Source organism: Anabrus simplex, chromosome 7 (genome assembly GCF_040414725.1).
Source record: "Anabrus simplex isolate iqAnaSimp1 chromosome 7, ASM4041472v1, whole genome shotgun sequence".
In the NCBI taxonomy this organism is placed as follows: Eukaryota; Metazoa; Arthropoda; class Insecta; order Orthoptera; family Tettigoniidae; genus Anabrus; species Anabrus simplex.
The window spans coordinates 335,392,936-335,411,767 of record NC_090271.1 but is presented as its reverse complement, the minus strand read 5'-3'; the positions used below and the strand labels follow the sequence as shown (position 1 = coordinate 335,411,767).

General features: G+C 39.1%; 1 protein-coding gene across 3 annotated transcripts in view; it reads left to right on the top strand.

The window, feature by feature from the left end:
- Window positions 1-18,832, top strand: part of LOC136877157 (calcium-activated chloride channel regulator 4) — a 115,804-nt gene that overhangs the window by 39,739 nt on the left and 57,233 nt on the right. For all 3 annotated transcript variants that reach the window (XM_067150966.2, XM_067150967.2, XM_067150969.2), the window contains exons 7-8: window positions 3,527-3,647; window positions 13,893-13,962. In XM_067150966.2, the coding sequence (XP_067007067.2) occupies window positions 3,527-3,647; window positions 13,893-13,962 (191 nt within the window). The remainder of the gene's footprint in view (window positions 1-3,526; window positions 3,648-13,892; window positions 13,963-18,832) is intronic.

Below are 18,832 nucleotides of genomic sequence, written 5' to 3'. Positions count from 1 at the left end.
TTCTGGAAATGTGGGGCGTTGTGGGTTGGATCCACTGATTGTTTTAAATTCATATCCCTCCATTCATTCTTCATCATCATGTTTTGAATTCTGGTCAGTGGATGATTTGGGATTTTTAAATTGTCTATTTATTTTGTCTCATTTCGTACCATTAGGGGCTGATGACCTAGATGTTAGGCCCCTTTAAACAACAAGCATTGTATTTAATACATACCATATTTAATTAATATTTATGTTAAAATGAGTTGTGAAAAAATACCCCTGGCCTACCAGCACATAAAGTAAAGAAAAAGTTGTTTCAATTTAAGATATTATTTTTAGTCAAATCATGTTAGGGGAATGGATGAATATGTTGTGGAGTATAACATTAAAAGCTAATTGAGTTGACGCTTAGAGAAAAAACAGAAAATTGTTAGTTTGAACTCTATCCTCTTAGAAAAATCCACTTTTTGACATTTTAAGTAAAGGAATCTGTCTGTGACTATTTCTTGATGGATACAGTATTATTGCATCTATCTCTTGACATAAGCCATAGCAAAATTAAGCTTCCACTGAAGTCTCAGATTCATTTACAGCTGTGATAGAATGGAAGTTGCTGAGGTAAGGGTGGTGCTGAGTAATGACTGGTGCATCTGAGTGTTACTCATAGGGTGGGACTGCCTTCAAAAGCATTTTCTGGCTCAGTGAGGAAAGCAATTTTCCAGCATGCCTCATTTTGGTGTTGCCAATGGGTTTTACAATTTCCCTGTAATCACATAACCTTTGATGGTGCTAAGTTTTGTGTTGTGTCATGATGAGAAGAAGAACGGTGACACACAGTCTAGCCTCCTCCTGTCTAGTAACACCGAGGGTGGTGTGCTAAGGTTCCCATCTGACTGCACCATGTGCTCTCGTTCCATAAGAGCTCTGAGGAGAGATTTAGAATAGAGCTCTCACTCCAGTTATTAGGAATTAAATACGGCCACTTCTTCTGCCCTTCCACTAACAGGACTTGAACCAGCTAACCATGGTGTCATGCCATAACCATTTGAGGTCTTAAAGATCATGGCCACCAGATGGGCAGAAAGGGATTTACGAGGGACATCAAAAAGTAAGTTTCACATTATTATGGCAGGCCAAGTAACTTTTGTTCAATCCTGCACTGCACTACAGTACAAAGTGACACAGATACATGACACTATTTCTCAACATAGTCACCAAGTCTCTGCAAACAGTGGTCGGAACATTCTACCAGTCGTTCAATTCCTCAATGATAGAAACCTGCTCTTTGGTCATGCAGCCATTTAAGAACTGCTGTGTGAACTTCCTCATCACTGAAAAATCTCTTTCCCCCAGATGTTCTTTCAGCTTCACGAAAAGATGAAAATAGCATGGTGCAAGATGCGGACTGTATGGCGGAAGCTTCCATACCTTCCATCGAACACGATGAAGCAAAGCGTCGATTGTGCATGACGGGTAGGGTGTTGCATTGTCCTGGAGAAGAACAATGCCTTTGCTTAATTTTCTACACCTCTTGCTCCTTATTGCACAGTAAGAATCAGCATTAATGGTTATGCCTTTTGCCATAAACTCTGTATACACAACTCCTTCACTGTCGAAGAAAATGGTGACCATGACCTTCTGTGCTGATGGCACAACTCTGAATTTCTTCCGCACAGGCAAAGAGGTGTGTCTCCGTTCCATAGACGCTCTCTTTGTTTGAGGTGTGAAATGACACGACCATTAATGATGCAGCTTAGGAAATCATTGCCTTCTATGGAGTAATGCTGAAGGAAGTCTAGAAATGCCATAAACTTTGCATCTGTGTGTGCAGGTGTCAGTGATCGTGGACTGCCGTGTACTTCAACTTTGGAGTATGTTTCCAGTTGATGTGTCATTTCACTCGCACTCTGTGAATCACCTGTTATCAGCACCGCAGCCAGAATGTGTACTCTCTTCTGACAATGCGCCACTATTATTGTGCAATGGTCTTAGCGTGGGACAACATGTTCGAAAATCCCTATTTATAAGTAACGAATAACATTTTATATAGAAGGATAAATTCAATTTTAATCTTTTTACAATTTGCTTTATGTTGCACCAAAACAGATAGTTCTTATAGCAATGATGGGACAGGAAAGGGCTAGGAGTGGGAAGGTAATGGTCATGGCCTTAATTAAGGTACAGTTCTAGCATTTGGCTGGTATGAAAGTGAGAAACCATGAAAAACCATCCTTAGGGCTGCCGACAGTGGGGTACAAACCCACTGTCTCCTCAATGCAAGCTGACAGCTGCATGACCAGCTCACTCAGTATAAAAAGATAAGTACTTGGAGAGGAACACATACAGTATCAGAAAAAACAGAATGAGGGGTCAACTAGGAAGGAGGGAACAACAGAAGTAAAGAGAGGAATAAACATGGAAACATAAAAGGATAAAGACAATCTCCACATCTTATTATATTTCTGTATTCAGACATGATCCTAATTCTTCTACATCATTTTCAAGAGCAAATTCATCAGAAACTGACAAGAAATGAGATTGGTGAGAAGTGAGCCATCTATGCAAGATTAGCAGTGAATCAATCAATCAATCAATCAATCAATCAATCAATCAATCAATCAATCAATCAATCAATCAATCAATCAATCAATCAATCAATCAATCAATCAATCACTACTGATCTGCATTTAGGGCAGTCGCCCAGCTGGCAGATTCCCTATCTGTTGTTTTCCTCGCCTTTTCTTAAATGATTGCCAAGAATTTGGAAATGTATTGAACATCTCCCTTAGTAAGTTATTCCAATCCCTAACTCCCCTTCCCATAAATGAATATTTACCCCAACTTGTCCTCTTGAATTCCAACTTTATCTTCATATTGTGATCTTTCCTACTTTTAAAGACACCACTCAAACTCCTTCTCTCCACTGACAGATTGGAACATACCACTTAAAACTAAGAAAAAATGTTAGGTTTCAGTCCACCCAATCAATAGACGTCATGATGAAGTTCATAAATTGTACATACCACTTAGTCGAGCAGCTCCTCTCCTTTCTCCCAAGTCTTCCCAGACCAGACTTTGCAACATTTGTGTAATGCTACTCTTATGTCAAAAGTCACCAAGAACAAATTGAGCTGCTTTTTTTGGGGAGGATTTTTTCCCGTTCTCGAATCAAGTAATCCTAGTGAGGGTCCCATACACTGGAACCATACTCTAGTTGGGTCTCACCAGAGACATATATGCCCTCTCCTTTAAATCCTTACTACAACCCTCAAATACCCTCATAACCATGTGCAGAGATCTGTACCCTTTATTTACAATCCCATTTTTTATAGCAGTGAATGAAATTGTGGAGACTGTCTTTTACCTTTTTGTCCTTGTATCTTCTTCTGTTGTTCTCTCTTTCCTCAGTGACTTGTCATTCTTTTTATTCTAATTCCTGTTCCTCTCTTTCTATACATGACTATAAATTAACCATGAAAACCTATAGTTATTTGTTGCCTTTCAAATAATATTGTAAATTGTAAGAACTCTTGTTACATTGCAGGCAGGGAAGTGGAAGTTGGATGTGGTATCAGAAAGTGAAGCTACATTCATGGCTGCTCTCATAACAGCAGAAAGCTACCAGAATGACAAGTCCATCAAGTTTCATTGCTCAATCAACAATGGTAATCATTACATTTTCTGTCTTACTTACTTTTTTTAATGGACAAGAATGTTATATCTGCTTGAGATACAGTTCATATCTACCCCTCAGTCCCGTTTCTCGATACGAGGTTGGGGATGAGGTGAGATGAATTTATATGGCATATTTTTACAGTCAGATACCCTTCCTGACATAGACATCACTCGAGAAGCTAATAAAGACTAAATGAATGATGGTGATGAAATTGGGTCGAACCCAAGCATCTCCCGAATGCAGAGCCAGTCCGCTCAGTAATTGACTACTGTATATTGTTATTGTTCATTTTATTTATTTCTGTGCATTTTGTGTTTTCTTTCTTTACATCCCACAAACTACTCTATTTAATTGAGTTGATTTCCAGATGAATATCTCTCCTAGTTTACTTACGTCATTGGGGTGTTCCCAATCTCTGGCAACATATTTGAGAACCAGATTAAGATCCATCTCTGGATCACCCTCAGAAGGTTTCTTTGCAACTTTCCAGTCCATCTCCAGCAGACTGTTGGAATGGATTCTAAAATATAGCCTAAGACTTTTACCTTCCCTTGCTACTGCCAGTTAGATTCTCCTGTCATAAGAAGAATCATAGCTATAAAATGCAGAGTACTCTCTCTCTCTCTCTCTCTCTCTCTCTCTCTCTCTCTCTCTCTCTCTCCCCCCTGGTCAAGAATTGGACATTGTAACCAGTTAATTGGCAGAAAAAAATATCCAAACACCATGAAATAAGGAATGTAGAATATGGAAATTTTGGCAATATATGTGTTGAGGTAACATATTTAATTGATTAAAGGTACACAACTACAGGTTAATATCCACACAAGAAAATACATCGCAAATATGCCATGCTGGTCCTTTAACAACCGGTGTAATCGCCTGACTGTTGAATGCAGGCATGCAAACGTGCATGCATTCCGTCATACACATGCCGGATGTCAGCTTGTGGGGTGGAGTTCCATATCTGGTGTACTTGGTTGGTCAATACAGGGACGGTTAATGCCGGGTGTGGATGACGCTCGAGTTGTCGTCCAATGATAAGCCATACGTGCTCGATTGGGGACAGATCGGTGGATCCAGCAGGACAATACAACATGTCGACAGTCTGTAGAGCATGTTGGGTTACAACAGTGGCATGGGAGCGTGTATTATCCTGTCAAAAACACCCCAGGGAATGCTGTTCATGAATGGCAGCACCACAGGTCAAATCAGCAGACAGACGTACACCTCTGCGGTCAGGGTGTGTGGGATAACCACGAGAGTGCTCCTGCTGTCACACAAAATTGCTCCCCAGACCAGAACTTCTGGTTTAGGTCCAGTGTGTCAACACTACAGACAGGTGGAATGGCCTCCTTCTAAACAACACATAGCCATCACTGGAAGCAAGGCAGAACCGGCTTTCATCGGAAAACACAATGGACCTCCACTCCATCCTCCAATGAGCTCTGGCTTGATACCACTGAAGTCGCAGCCGGCAGTGGTTTGGGGTAAATGAAATGCATGCCGCAGGGCGTCTGGCTGGGAGCTGTCCTTCAAGTAACTGATTTCGAACAGTTCATTGCATCACCATGGTACCAACTGCCGCTCGAATTGCTGCTCCAGATGTAGTCCGCAGTGCCACAACTATATGCCGAATATGGCCTGGTCTTCTTGCGAGCGTACCTTCTCGTGACCACTGCTGCCAGCATGCATGCACTGTGGAGACATTCCTGCCAAGTCGTTCTTCAATAGCGTGGAAGGAATATCCACCTTCGTGTAGCCGTATTGTACGGCCCTGTTTAACTGCAGTGAGCTGTTTATACTGGCCTCTTCATTGTCAGAAAGGCATTCTTGACCCACTCACAGTCACTCATGTCCAATCTCACAGGTAACTAACGTTCTCGCATAGTACAACCCGTATTTAAAGCAAACCTGATGTGCAAAGTTGTGGGGCCACTACTGGCGTCATGCTAATGCAGTTTGCAGGAAATTTGAATCAACATCATCTTTCAGATGTATAAACATGCCTACCAACATTTGTTAATCTAGCACAACCCCTACTTGGTGTTTGGATATTTTTTTCCACCAGTGTACTACACAGTATTTTGGTTTTTCACTCTAAAGTTGTTGCATAAAATCAAAATTATTGTCTAAATCAAAACATACTCAAGTGCTATCATTAAGTCATTTTAAAAAATTGGTTTCATTGAGCATAAGAAAGGGATCTCTTGGGTTATACGAGTAAGCAAAAATGTTCTTTTTTGAGAGCAGTGTTCCTCAACTCCTGGGCCATGGCCCAGTACGGGGCCCTGGCATCACTTACACCGGACCACAAGATATTCTTCTGGAATCTTGTTATTCTAAGCATTTTTTACGAATAAATATTGAATAGTGGAAATGTTCTTAGGAGAGTACTTTTTGTGATTATATTTAGAATTGAGAGATAGATACATTCATACATACAAATGATGTGCTTTGCATATAAAAACATTGGTACAGTGGAACCTCAATTCTCCATTTCTCGAGGGATCACGGAAAAAAAAGTACAACACGGGAAAACGGAAAATCCGGGAACGAATGAACCATCAAAAATTTGGTTAAACATCATAAAAATGAAATATGTATACTTTCTTACAAACACCCCTAAACCAAACCAAACTACAGCCTCAACCTACACCTACCAAGTGACTGCTGCTTGGTCTGAAGGCCTGCAGATTACGAGGTGATACATGGTCAGTGTGACGAATCCTCTCAGCTGTTATTCCTGGCTCTCCAGACCGGGTCGCCATATCACCATTAAATAGGTCCTCAATTAAAAGTAATCATAGAATGAGTGAACCTGGAACCAGCCCTCATAGCCAGGTAAAAAAAAAAAAGCCTGACCTGGCCGGGAGTCGAACCCGGGCCCTCCAGGTGAGAGGCAGGCAAGTTAGACCCAAGGCCCAGCTTCAAACATTAATCACTGGTACGCGACTTAAAAATCTCAAAACCTTACATTTATTTTTACCGGGGAAACTTCGTCAATTTCCTCTGGAAACTTCTTTGAGGTCAGCAACTTTGATCAGCCAAACAACAATCAACCACAAGTATTTTTTCATTCTCTAATCTAATAAAATAAAGCACATTAGATACAAAAGCGCCCAACTTGATGACGAAATCCCTTTTTTTAATCTTCCATTGTAATTTGGTCACTGGTATACTGTTCGTAGTCAGTTTATGGGAATCTTGTACCGCGTAAATTAGTCCTACATCGACTTTTAAAGGTTATGTTGAACTCAAGAATATGGTTTTGAATGTAAGTATCAAATCTCAAGTTCTCAAATGCATTATATTCAATTCTGCCAGTCACTAATCACAATCAAACTGGAAAGAGAAAAAAATACCATTAACACTTCCAAAATCATGGTTATTCGCGACCTTGAGCTCAGCTGGAAAGCACGCTCGCTGGACAAGTCATTACGAGTGTGAAATGGTACAAATTTTTTAAATGTAACGTGCACAAATAAAACGACTGCGGTTTCTATAACATTTTAACACAAAAACGTGAAATTCCCAGTCTTATATAAGGACCAAAACAGCAATAGGCAATCCCAAAACCTCCCATGGCTTTATGTATGTAAGGTGCAACATCTGATCTGGTCTCGATAACATAATCATATACGATAATATTGAAATACTAAATTTGTGTTGTTTAAGAAGGAGCAGTTTTGATTCCTGCCTGAAAGCCCAGTGACTACACAGTGCCCTGATAGAAGTGCCAAAAACGTGTTCGGCGATACAATAAAAAAAAAAATTAACCCTGGACATAATATAGACATTTTGCAAGTACGAATGTTTGAAGAAACTCGTTCCGTCTTCAAGTATAGCTGTCAAAATGCATTCTGTCTCCTTCCAATTGTTGTGGACACTCTCTGCTTTATGATTTCGGAGGATTCTCTAAACAATACAATACAAATGCAATACTAAGATGGTCCCTTATGCAAGTTCTCCGCCGATCGCTTTTCCAGTACAGCACTTCCTCAAATTACCGCATTGATGGGACATTAGCACCATGATCCGTAAATATGCTGTAGCCGTCCTTTCATGAGATACAGTTTCTTGAAAAATGCATGATCGAGAATTTAGCGTTGATGGGACTGAAATTTCTGGACAGTTGATCCGGGTAATCGTTTCTTCGTGGAACTGATAATGTGGGATTTTTGACAACATGATTTAATTAAGATGCTCGCAGGACCATGTAATTTGAATGAAAAATATGGGAAAACATAGTTTCCGGGAACGTATAATTGAGGTTCTACTGTATATATATTTGTGACAATTGTTAAGCTGCCCCTCCTACTCTACTGACTTCTGTGGTGGAGTGCAGAGCATAATAATTTTTCACAGCAACATTCCTTTTTTTAAACTTTAGTAACTTCATTAAAATCAGTGTAATAATACAATGATCAGTGTTATAAATTTTATTACATCTTCAGTGCAATGAAAATTAGCATAACTTTATAAATGATGCTGGCTTAAAGAAACTGCAACAGGCTAAAAAATTGTCTTCATCCAGTGACTGATAATTAATTCATTTTTTGTCAACATTTCACATCATATTCATAGTGTTCATTATAAGATCATGAAATACTTATTTTAGTTAAACGAATGAACTTACAAGAAATTGGAAATGAATTTATGAGTATATTGGTGGGTCCAGTCCCTCGCCTTATAGATAAAGGATTTACCGGGCTGTGGTCTCTCCAAGGTTGAGAATCACTGTTCTAGAGGGAAAAGAAATCAGACCTGTCACCAGCTACAATCCAACAGCAACCAGGGTGGTTAAGACCCTGTCTCCTCATCAAACCATGAAATACAAAGAGCTATTGCAAACAGAATTGGAATGTATGTAAAATCTGCAAAGATTATGAACTAATCTGAACCCCACTAAAGGCTATAAGAATAAATCCTTTAAGCTGCCTTGTCATATAACTGAAAGGAAAACAAATGACAAAATACTCAGGAATACCAACGAAAACATGTAGTTATAGGTTGGAGCTGAAGAGCACAGAATATGATACCATACTGTTATTGTCTCCAGCATCTGTCAAAAGCACCTGAAATTCAAATCCCATCCAATGTTGGTGAATAAAACTGAAAGTCATATCCCACTGGTACAGATTCCACATAAAACTGAAGGTTCTGTGCACATGATCTTGATATCAAGTGACATAAAGCAAAATGCTTACTTCAAACTCTGGAGTATATTCTACTGTTCTTGAAATTATTTCAAAATGTAATTAGGAATGAGGAAGTCCAGTTTCTAGGCTGTTATTTACAATTGTAGACTGGCTGCTGGGCCAATCTCATGGATATGTTTGTTTCCTTCACTACATGATTAAGTGAACCTTGCTTCTTACCACACCCAAATGTCCAAGTTTATCTTCAGTTAAAATGTATTTTCCCCACTTTCTTTGTATATCACAAACTGAACCTGTTGTACACCACTTTTTCGTCAACATTGAAATGCAAAATATTGTAGGAATGCTAGAATCAGAATATTTATGAGCAAATCACTGAACGGATCTTGTTTAGTTTTCTTTCTATAACAATCCACCAAACAAATATTTCTTCTTCTTCTTCTTCTTCTTCTTCTTCTTCTTCTTCTTCTTCTTCTTCTTCAGTCACCCTTATTCAGGGACCTGCCTCTGCCACTTGGATGATAGAACTGAATTCAGATCACTGGTGATTGATTGATTGATTGATTGATTGATTGATTGATTGATTGATTGATTGATTGATTGATTGATTGATTGATTGATTGATTGATTGATTGATTGATTGATTGATTGATTGATTGATTGATTGATTGATTGATTGATTGATTGATTGATTGATTGATTGATTGATTGATTGATTGATTGATTGATTGATTGATTGATTGATTGATTGATTGATTGATTGATTGATTGATTGATTGATTGATTGATTGATTGATTGATTGATTGATTGATTGATTGATTGATTGATTGATTGATTGATTGAAGTATTTTCACTTAATCAACATAGTAATTAAAACTGAGAGGACTTTTACTCTTGGCAAAACTTAAAACCACCGGGCGAGTTGGTTGTACTATTAGAGGTGTGCCGGGGGATAGAGGGTTCGAATCCCACTGTCAGCAGCCCTGAAGATAGTTTTCGTGGTTTCCCATTTTCACACCAGGTAAATGCTGGAGCTGTGTCTTAATTAAGGCCATGCCCGCTTCCTTCCCACTTCTAGCCCTCTCCTCTCCCATCGTCGCCATAAGACCTGTCTGTGTTGACGCGACGCAAAGCCACTAGCAAAAAAAACTTTAAACCTTGTAACTTTTCACCCAATTGACCATCATACCTGTTCCGTGGTATTTGTGGATCGCAGAGGTGAAAGAAGGTGCCGGGGTGAATGGGTCTACCTACAATGTCAATAAATTTTAAAACTTAAACAGAAGGCTATATTTTCAAAAATTTTAAGCTTAACAATTTTTACAGGTACAAGTAGCAATCATTAAACAAGTCTAGGAAAGACAAGATTGGTGGTATAAACAGTTCGTGGGCTTCAAGCCCTCACTTTACTTTTCCTGAGCTCCTAGCTCAAATTTACAAAAGAGCACAAATTAATACAAGGGCAGAAATCCTCTAATACATTGAACACTTGCAATATCCGGCCTCCCAGTGGCACTTTTACAACACTTGAAGAAGACCTAATGTGCTCTCAGTTTTCCAAGCCTACTCAAGGCAACATAGCATGAAACTCTAATAATCTCTGGCCTTACAAGGCACTATTTACAAATAGAAATCTAATTACACAGAGGTATCTAGTACCCAACCTACAGGGCCTTAGAGAAAAAGAACAGGTTAAACAAACGGCCCGAGTACAATTTGAATGGAGTCGAAGATTGAGCTCCAAAAATTTTAAAACCTATTGGGCGCTTGGCTGACAAAACAGGGGCTATTCCCAAACTACTGAGGTAGCACGCATGGAAGTAACTTTAATACATTGCCGAAACGAAACGTTACAAAAATGTGGCACCTCAACCAAGATGAAGGGGAGCTCGAGAGGGAACATCACTCTCTATCCCCGATTTACAGTTAAAGATTTTAGGAAGTAATTACATAAGCCAGCAGAAAGTTACATTTTTAGAAAAGTAGGTTACATAGTTAACGATTCGGACCTTTCCCTCGGGTTAAACTGCGGAGTTAGCAAGAAAGAAAGAAAGAAAGATGTTATGTGGCCATTACCTTATCGAAGTTCTAGCAGCTGACGAAGAGGCTGGCCGCCTCCTGCCTTGATGCACACACTTAGTAAGATGACGATCACACTCAAATTAGAAGAAGAAGAAGAAGAAGACTGTGATTGGTAGAAAATTAATTACAGAAATTATTGATTGGTTGAATTCAAAACTGGCAGAAAGAAAAGATAAATATTGCCAACCAAAAAATAAATGAACATAAATTAGTAAAAAAAACCTTATGAATACAAAACTTCTTTAAATCAAAAGTTCTTTCACTTTGCACCAGGGTGCATGATCATAGTTTTTTGGTAGTGTCATCTATGGGAGAATGTCCAAACTTCTTGATGAATGGCAAACAAAACAAGTAGAAATTTACACAGTACAGGAAACTTCACAATAACAAAATTACATCAGATTTCTGTGGTGACATCCTCTGAGTAAAGTTCTAAGTAGGTGTAGTTTCAGTTTCACTGTTTCACCAATAGAGGGGTTCTTTTAGGCGCTAGATTTAAACGCACGGCATTGGGGTGTACCTCCCGGTACAATACCATTGACTACTGTCCATTTTACTGTGATTGATGACAGAAGAGCAACAAGACTCCAATGGAAATATTTGACTTGAAATGACTGCTGTAAATAACTTGGAAATGTGTGTTTCAAACCTATAAGCAATAATAATTCAAATAAATCTGTTCCACAACAAAGAATCATTACACAGAAAATTGAAAACCTGACACAAAATAATGTTGTGCATCATTAAAGATCTCAGACTTTGAGACCTAAGAAGCATCTGACAGTGACTGATAGTTCACATAAGAGCCAAAGAGTCAAAACACTATTGGAGAAATATGCAAATGGCAGTCACATTCAAATTCTCTTCTGGACAAGAACATTTTCACCGTAGAAGAAAAACTGAACAACCAGAATGAGTGTTTGCTCACAGCTCTTAGGAAGCAGCTGCCAACTTACCAAAAGTGAAACGAGGTCACTGCCCATAATTATTGATGGTTTCTTTGGGAGTGTCATGTAAGAGCGACACATCACTGCATTTCTGAAAAAGAGGGTGAAAGCACATGGCACCAACTACCAATGCAACATTCTGGAAAGGCTTGTGAAACCTCATTGCCTGCCCACAAGGCTATGTTGGCACAGCACTGGCTGGAGTCTAATGTAGTTCAATGCTGAGTTTTGGAGCTCTGATGCTGATCAACTGGGCTATTGTTTGTGGAATATTTTAGAGGAGAAGGCATGTTCTGAACAACATTCAAGTATTGAGGCCTTGATAGTAGAAATCGTGTATTAACACTGTACAAGTGGCCAGTTTATATCAGGAAGTGTGAGATGTGTACAGTATGCTGTGTGTAGTCAGTAATGAATAAATTACATATATATATCTATATATATATATATATATATATATATATATATACACTTGTTGGTGTTGCCATTCCCCTGCAGTACCTGCTTTTGTATGAAGAACAGGACTAATGACATGACTCTAGGTTTATTTAATCCTACATCACAGAATGCTCTGCTAGGTTCCCCCCAAATGTTAGCAGATGTGGAGTGCCATAATTAAATGGAATGTACAGTGCCTGCATAGTGCAACCATCTGATGTAGGGATTGTGAATTGTGTGAAACTTTCTTTTACAAAGGAATGGATATATCAGCTCTCTCTCCATCAACCATTTCCTTTCCTTTGAATAACTTGAACATCATAAATTTTACCACTGTGATAACTGATCACAACATGAAACTGTAAAGTGTGGCTATCTGATGAGAGTATAATGACTCAGGTGACTCAGTTCTTAATTATGATGATATTTGGTTGATAATTCATGTTGCTGTGGCAGAAATGAATGCAGAATGTGAAGGCGATAGCAAAGTGTGTGCTGTTGAGCCCTAGGTATTTTCGTGATGTAGAATAGGAGGATTGCACTGGCCAATGAATGGCAGCTTAGTGCTGTCTTTAGTGGTGATATGCACTTTTGTCACAATGATTGTTGCAATCATGTCCGATGGTGTAGCAGGGAAAGGAGTCACACTGATCTTATTATCGCGAGGCAATCTCAGGCATTACAGTTTGGGCAGTTATCGAATTTCATGTCAAATCTCCATTAGCAATTTCTGAGGGTATAATGACTGCTCAACAGTATGTGGACAGGGTTTTTGATCCAGTGGTTGTTCCTTGGATGATGACTGTAGCAAATGAGATGTTTCAGCAGGATAATGCCCACCGTTACATTTCGGGTATCTCCAGGGAAGATATTGTCCTTTTACAGTGGTACACTGGCTCCTCAGACCTCAGCCATATGTGGACTACTCCACTCAGCCTTCCCAAGCTGTACACGAACTGACCCTCGTGGTGCAGCAAGCAAGTATAGACAATAGTTCAGGGCCTTATTGACTCCATACTGCACAGAATTCAGCAATGTATTGCAACTGGGGATGAGAAAACCCTGTGTATACATGTGCGCAGAAGCACCTGAATGCATTATTTATACATCATTGCAACCCACCCATTTGCAATGCTCACTTCGGGTGTTGTAAGCATACTCCTTCACAGTGTTGTATTTTCCATTTTCCCTAGTATATATCGATTTGTACAATACAAAGTTATACCTTAACTAAGAGTGTTCATGATATTACAAAAAGCAGTATTAAAACAATACTTTATATTGCTTACAATGGCCCCTACCTATTTCCAAATCTTTTTGAAACTCTGGTTAAAACTCTGTATATTGGTGACATAATCTGAATCAGTTGATTGTATTCAGTTTCAGAACATCAAGCTGGTTAACTGTTTTGCAAGACTTTGCTTGTTCAAATCACCTCAATAAATTTATTTACAGAGTGCGTGTGCTGTAAGTGGAATAGTGGTAAATAAATGTCTAATTAATAGAATGGCAGAGTAGAAGTATATGCATCCTTCCACGTTCCATAGTTTGAAACAGTTCTATTTTCTGTTCTGCCATCTATTATCGTTTTCCTCTGTTTGAAACAGATGCTGATCCACCTTCAATGTATGCAGTATTACAGCAGGGAAAGCTTCCTGTTCGAGGAGCAAATGTTACGTAAGTACAATACTACTACTGCTACCACTAAAACCATTTCATTCTTCCCCTGAAGGGGGAGGCGGGTCTTTTAGATGGTGATGTCGTCTCTCAGGCCGGGAGATTTGTTACGGTGAAGGAGATGCTCGGTGAAGTGAGGGGGGTTGGCGGCCGTGGCCTCTACTAGGAACTGTCCCGGTATTCGCCTTAGTGCAGGAGAATGGAAAACCATGGAAAACCATTCTCAGGATAGCCAACGGTTGGGGCGAGCCGTGAGGTCGATCCCTGTCCCGTCTCCCGAATGCAGAGGCGTATAGCCACGGTAGAGCCATGGCCACCCCTCCTCTGCTCGGGTGGCCAGTCAGAGTGCAGAGCTGTTGAACCACGAACCAGCCATGGCCACTTGAGGGCCGAGACCCACTCTGCATCTACCGACCAAGTACAATAGAGTAGTGCGCTAGGTACATGAAGGGATAGTTCCCAATGAAAGGACTTACTGAACAAACTGCGTGAATGTTCACCCTATACTAAATTGGAGGAGAAAGATGTTCACAAACTAAAAAGCTGTGGGGTCACCAATTTTGTTCAAACGTTGGGAGGTTGATATACATCAAAAATAATTGGTTTCATGTCCAGGGGTTTGTGCCATAGTCTTTATTTAACAAGAGAACTGGGTCTAGTGGTCAATGACCCTGACCTCCATGGAGGTCATCTCAGGTTCCAGGAATGCCATTCCCTTGCTTTTACTTTCTCTTTTCCTCCCCCTCTTTGTTTCTCTTTCTTGAAAAACTGCTCTTCATTGATGAGTACTAATGTTTTAACAAAATATGTGGCATAATATGCCACCAATTAAAAACAAAAAGTGTTCACATTTTAATTAATGTCTGATTTGTTACATATTTGTTTTTGTAGATTGTACATAGGTACGTCAAGAACACGAAAATCAAAATTGTGGGTCAAATAAGCCCCAGTTTTAATATCACCCTTTCTCAAGACTTATGATAAAAAAGAAGATCCATTTCATTTTATTTTTGAACATTTTAAATTAACCAGAATAGAACTGCCAAGTTAAAACACATTTAATTTAAATTTATATTTTCAATCTTGACCAACCTACAATCAACAATCAGTTCAAATCTCCACTTATTGTTGACGACACATCCTGTCAACAGACACGGTACGTCAAGAACATGATATGATATAGGGGTCACTTAAACCCTGATATGTAATCCTCTTCACCAAAAAGAAGATCCATTTTAGTTTTGGACATTTTTCATATTAGATAGATTAGGACCAAAAAACTTAACTGTATTAACTTATGTTACCCATCTTAAGAGTTCATTAATGTTTGTATATATTGTATATAGTGTATATATTGGTATGTTTATATTGGTTAAAAAGGTCCCAAACCTTGACCTAAAGGTTGTATACAGGCTGAAGATGCCCAAAATAATGGGTGAAACATGTACCTGACCTAAATAAGTCTACATAAAATCATGTAGATAATAACCACATTAAACGTGGAAAGTATTGAATAGGTGGTTTTTTATTAATTATCCTTGATATCTATGCCTAACATGTCACTTAGTCGAGATGCTCATCTCCTTTCTCCCAAGTCTTCCGAGCCAAAACTTTTCAACATTTTTGTAACGCTACTCTTTTGTCAGAAATCACCAAGAACAAATTGAGCTGCTTTTCTTTGGATTTTTTCCAGTTCTCGAATCAAGTAATCCTAATGAGGGTCCCATACACTGGAACCATACTCTACTTGGGGTCTTACCAGAGACTTATATGCCCTCTCCTTTACATCCTTACTACAACCCCTAAACATCTTCAAAACCATGTGCAGAGATCATCATCATCATCATCATCATCATCATTTCTTCGCTCCAGCAAGCCGGGTGCGGTTGTGTACGAGCCTCCTCCAGTTTGTTCCATCCATCCACAGATGCTACTCATATATGTGACACCAGTTCACATCTCTAATTTCAAGGTCCTTCATTATCTGTTTTTCCCAAACATCACGAGATCTTCCTCTTGGTCTCTTCCCAGGAACATTGTGGTCAAGTATGTTCGAGGAGTCCTGTGAGTGTTCATTCTTTTCATGTGACCATAACCATTGCAATCTCTTCACTTCTAGAGTCTCCAGCAAGCTTCTTTCCAATCCAAGCTGTTGTCTGATATGCACATTCCTTATTTTATCCATTTTTGTTTTTTGTAGACAAGAACGGCGGAACTTCATTTCTGTTGCCTGAAGACGACTCTTTGTTGGTCCAGTAAGTGTTGCTGCTTCCAGGCCATACGTCAATATAAGTACTAGATATATTTTGTACAAGCTGATCTTGGAAAGTAACAGAAATGTTTCATCCCAAAATATTTGACGTACAGCGTGATAGAATTTGGAATCTTTCTGTATTTTGTTACTAATCTCTTGATATATGGTATTGTCTGATGACAGAACACTACCTAAATACTGGAAGTTGTCTACAATATCCATCTCCTCATCTCCAATTCTTAGATGAACAGTTGGAGAGTTTTTACTCATCACCAAGCCAACTGTCTTCGTTTTGCTGATTTTGAGACCTAAGGTTGTAAAAACTTCAAGCCAGAATTCTAGTCTAGTTTGTACTTCTGCATCTGTCTCACCCCATATGATTACATCATCAGCAAAAACCAGGGCATTAGTTGTTGGATCCTTTCTCTTAACCGCTTTTAAAACTTCATCCATTATGATTATGAAGAGAAGTGGTGAAAGACAGCTTCCTTGCTGGACTCCACTCTTTGTTTCAAACCAATCTGACCTTCCATCCTGGACCTGGACACAACACTTGGTTTCATCATATAATCATTGTACTTGTGCTATGATGTCATCAGGCACTTTCTTATGTCTCAAACATTCCCATATTATATGCCTGCGTGGTACATGGTCATATGTTTTCTCGACGTCCAGAAAAACAGTTATAAGTGTTTTACCTTTCTCCCAATACTTCTCATAGAGCATTCTGGTGGCAAAAATGAGGTCTATAGTTGATCTATGAGGTCTAAATCCATGTTGTTCCTCCTCAAGTGTAGATTCAACATATTTTCTAATCCTGCTCCCAAGGATGGATTCGTAGTAGTACATTCGTAGTAGTACATTCGTAGTAGTACATTCGTAGTAGTTAGTACATTTCTTCCTATCACCTTTTTTTCAATAATGGGATGATGACTCCTTGCTTCCAGTCATTCTGTATTACATTCTCTTTCCAGATTCTATTTGGTACCCTGTACATCCACTGTTGTCCTACCTCTCCTAGTGCTTTGATCATCTCAAGTCTTAATTCAACTGATCCAGATGATGTGTTGTTTTTCAGCTTAGATATTGCTGTTTCTACTTCCAACCACGACAGATTAGTGATATTTGTGCTGCCAAAATCATAAGGTTTGTCATATAATGGAGTGACATTTTCATAACAGTTCAGCAAAGTTTCAAAGTGCCTTTGGAACTCCTGTAATATTTTGGTCTTATCCCTAGTCACCTCACCATTAGGAAGTTCTACAGATTGGATAGATTCATTTTGAGTTCTTCTATTCTTAACAATACTGTATAACAGTTTATTATTTCCATCCCGCATTATTTTGGTAGCCATATCTTCCTTGCATTTCTGCTTTTCAGCTACAACCAACTGTTTGACCTGAATTTTTTTCTTTCTGTAAAGTGACTGCTTCTCCTCTATTTCATGTTGATCTCCCCATGTTCTTGCTTGATATAAGGATCTTCTTGCATGGTTTCTGTCATTGATTGCCTTTTTAATATCATAATTCCACCAGGCAGTTTCTTTAGGTTTTCTTATTTGACTCTGCCGTCTACGTACTTTTTCTGCTGTACCAACCACAACCTTCTTTAGAGTAGCCCATTCTTCATCTACAAATTTCAGTTCTTCTCTTGGCAACAACCTGCGGACACCTTCCCTGAATTCTTCCTTTACACTTGGCTCGGTTAGTCGCCAAGTTTTTATTTTTGATACTCTTTTGTTACAGAGTTTGGGAGGTCTTTTCTTTGCAATAACTGCAACCAACAGTCTATGGTCTCCACCAAGGTCTTCACTTGGAATGACCTTAACATCATTGACATTTTTCCATTCATTTTGATCTATCAGAATATAATCTATTATTGTACCTATTTTATCATCCCAGCTATATCTTGTGATTTTATGGGAGTCCCTTTCCTTGAACCAAGTGTTACTCACTATCAGGTTGTTTCTCATGCATAGATCTAGCATATATTCTCCCTCTTCATTTATGTTTCCCATTCCATGAGAGCCCAGTACTGATTCATATCCTGTTCGTTGTGAGCCAACTTGTGAATTAAAATCCCCCATTACAATTAGATTGTCATACTCAGTGTGTTATTCCAAGTTATTAAGGAAGTTGGCCTTTTCCTCTTTTGACCATCCTACCTGTGGAGTATAGACTTGGATCACACTGTACTTTTTCCCTCCTAAGTTCACAGAAAACTTAATTATCCTTTCACTAAAAAACCCAACTTCACTACAAGCAACTATGTCTTTATGTATTAAAAATCCTACTCCATTCTCAGACTCTACTTCACTGCCAGACCAGTAGAGACTATAGTCATATCTGGTATTCATTTTCCCAGTTTTCTTCCACTTTGTTTCACTCAGGCCCACGATCAGAAGTTTCCTCCCTTCCATGAGGTCAACCAGCTCTCCAGTTCTGTTTGTCAATGTCAGGATATTTAATGTTCCCACTCTGATACTTTGTCTTCATTTGGTTTGGGTAGCTGGTGTCCACTGTAGAAGTTGTTGAGGGCTTCACTCGCAACACTGAGCTGGGACCCTTACCAGATGTTTCACACCGGGTCAGTGTGCTCTGGGGCTCTCATAGGCAG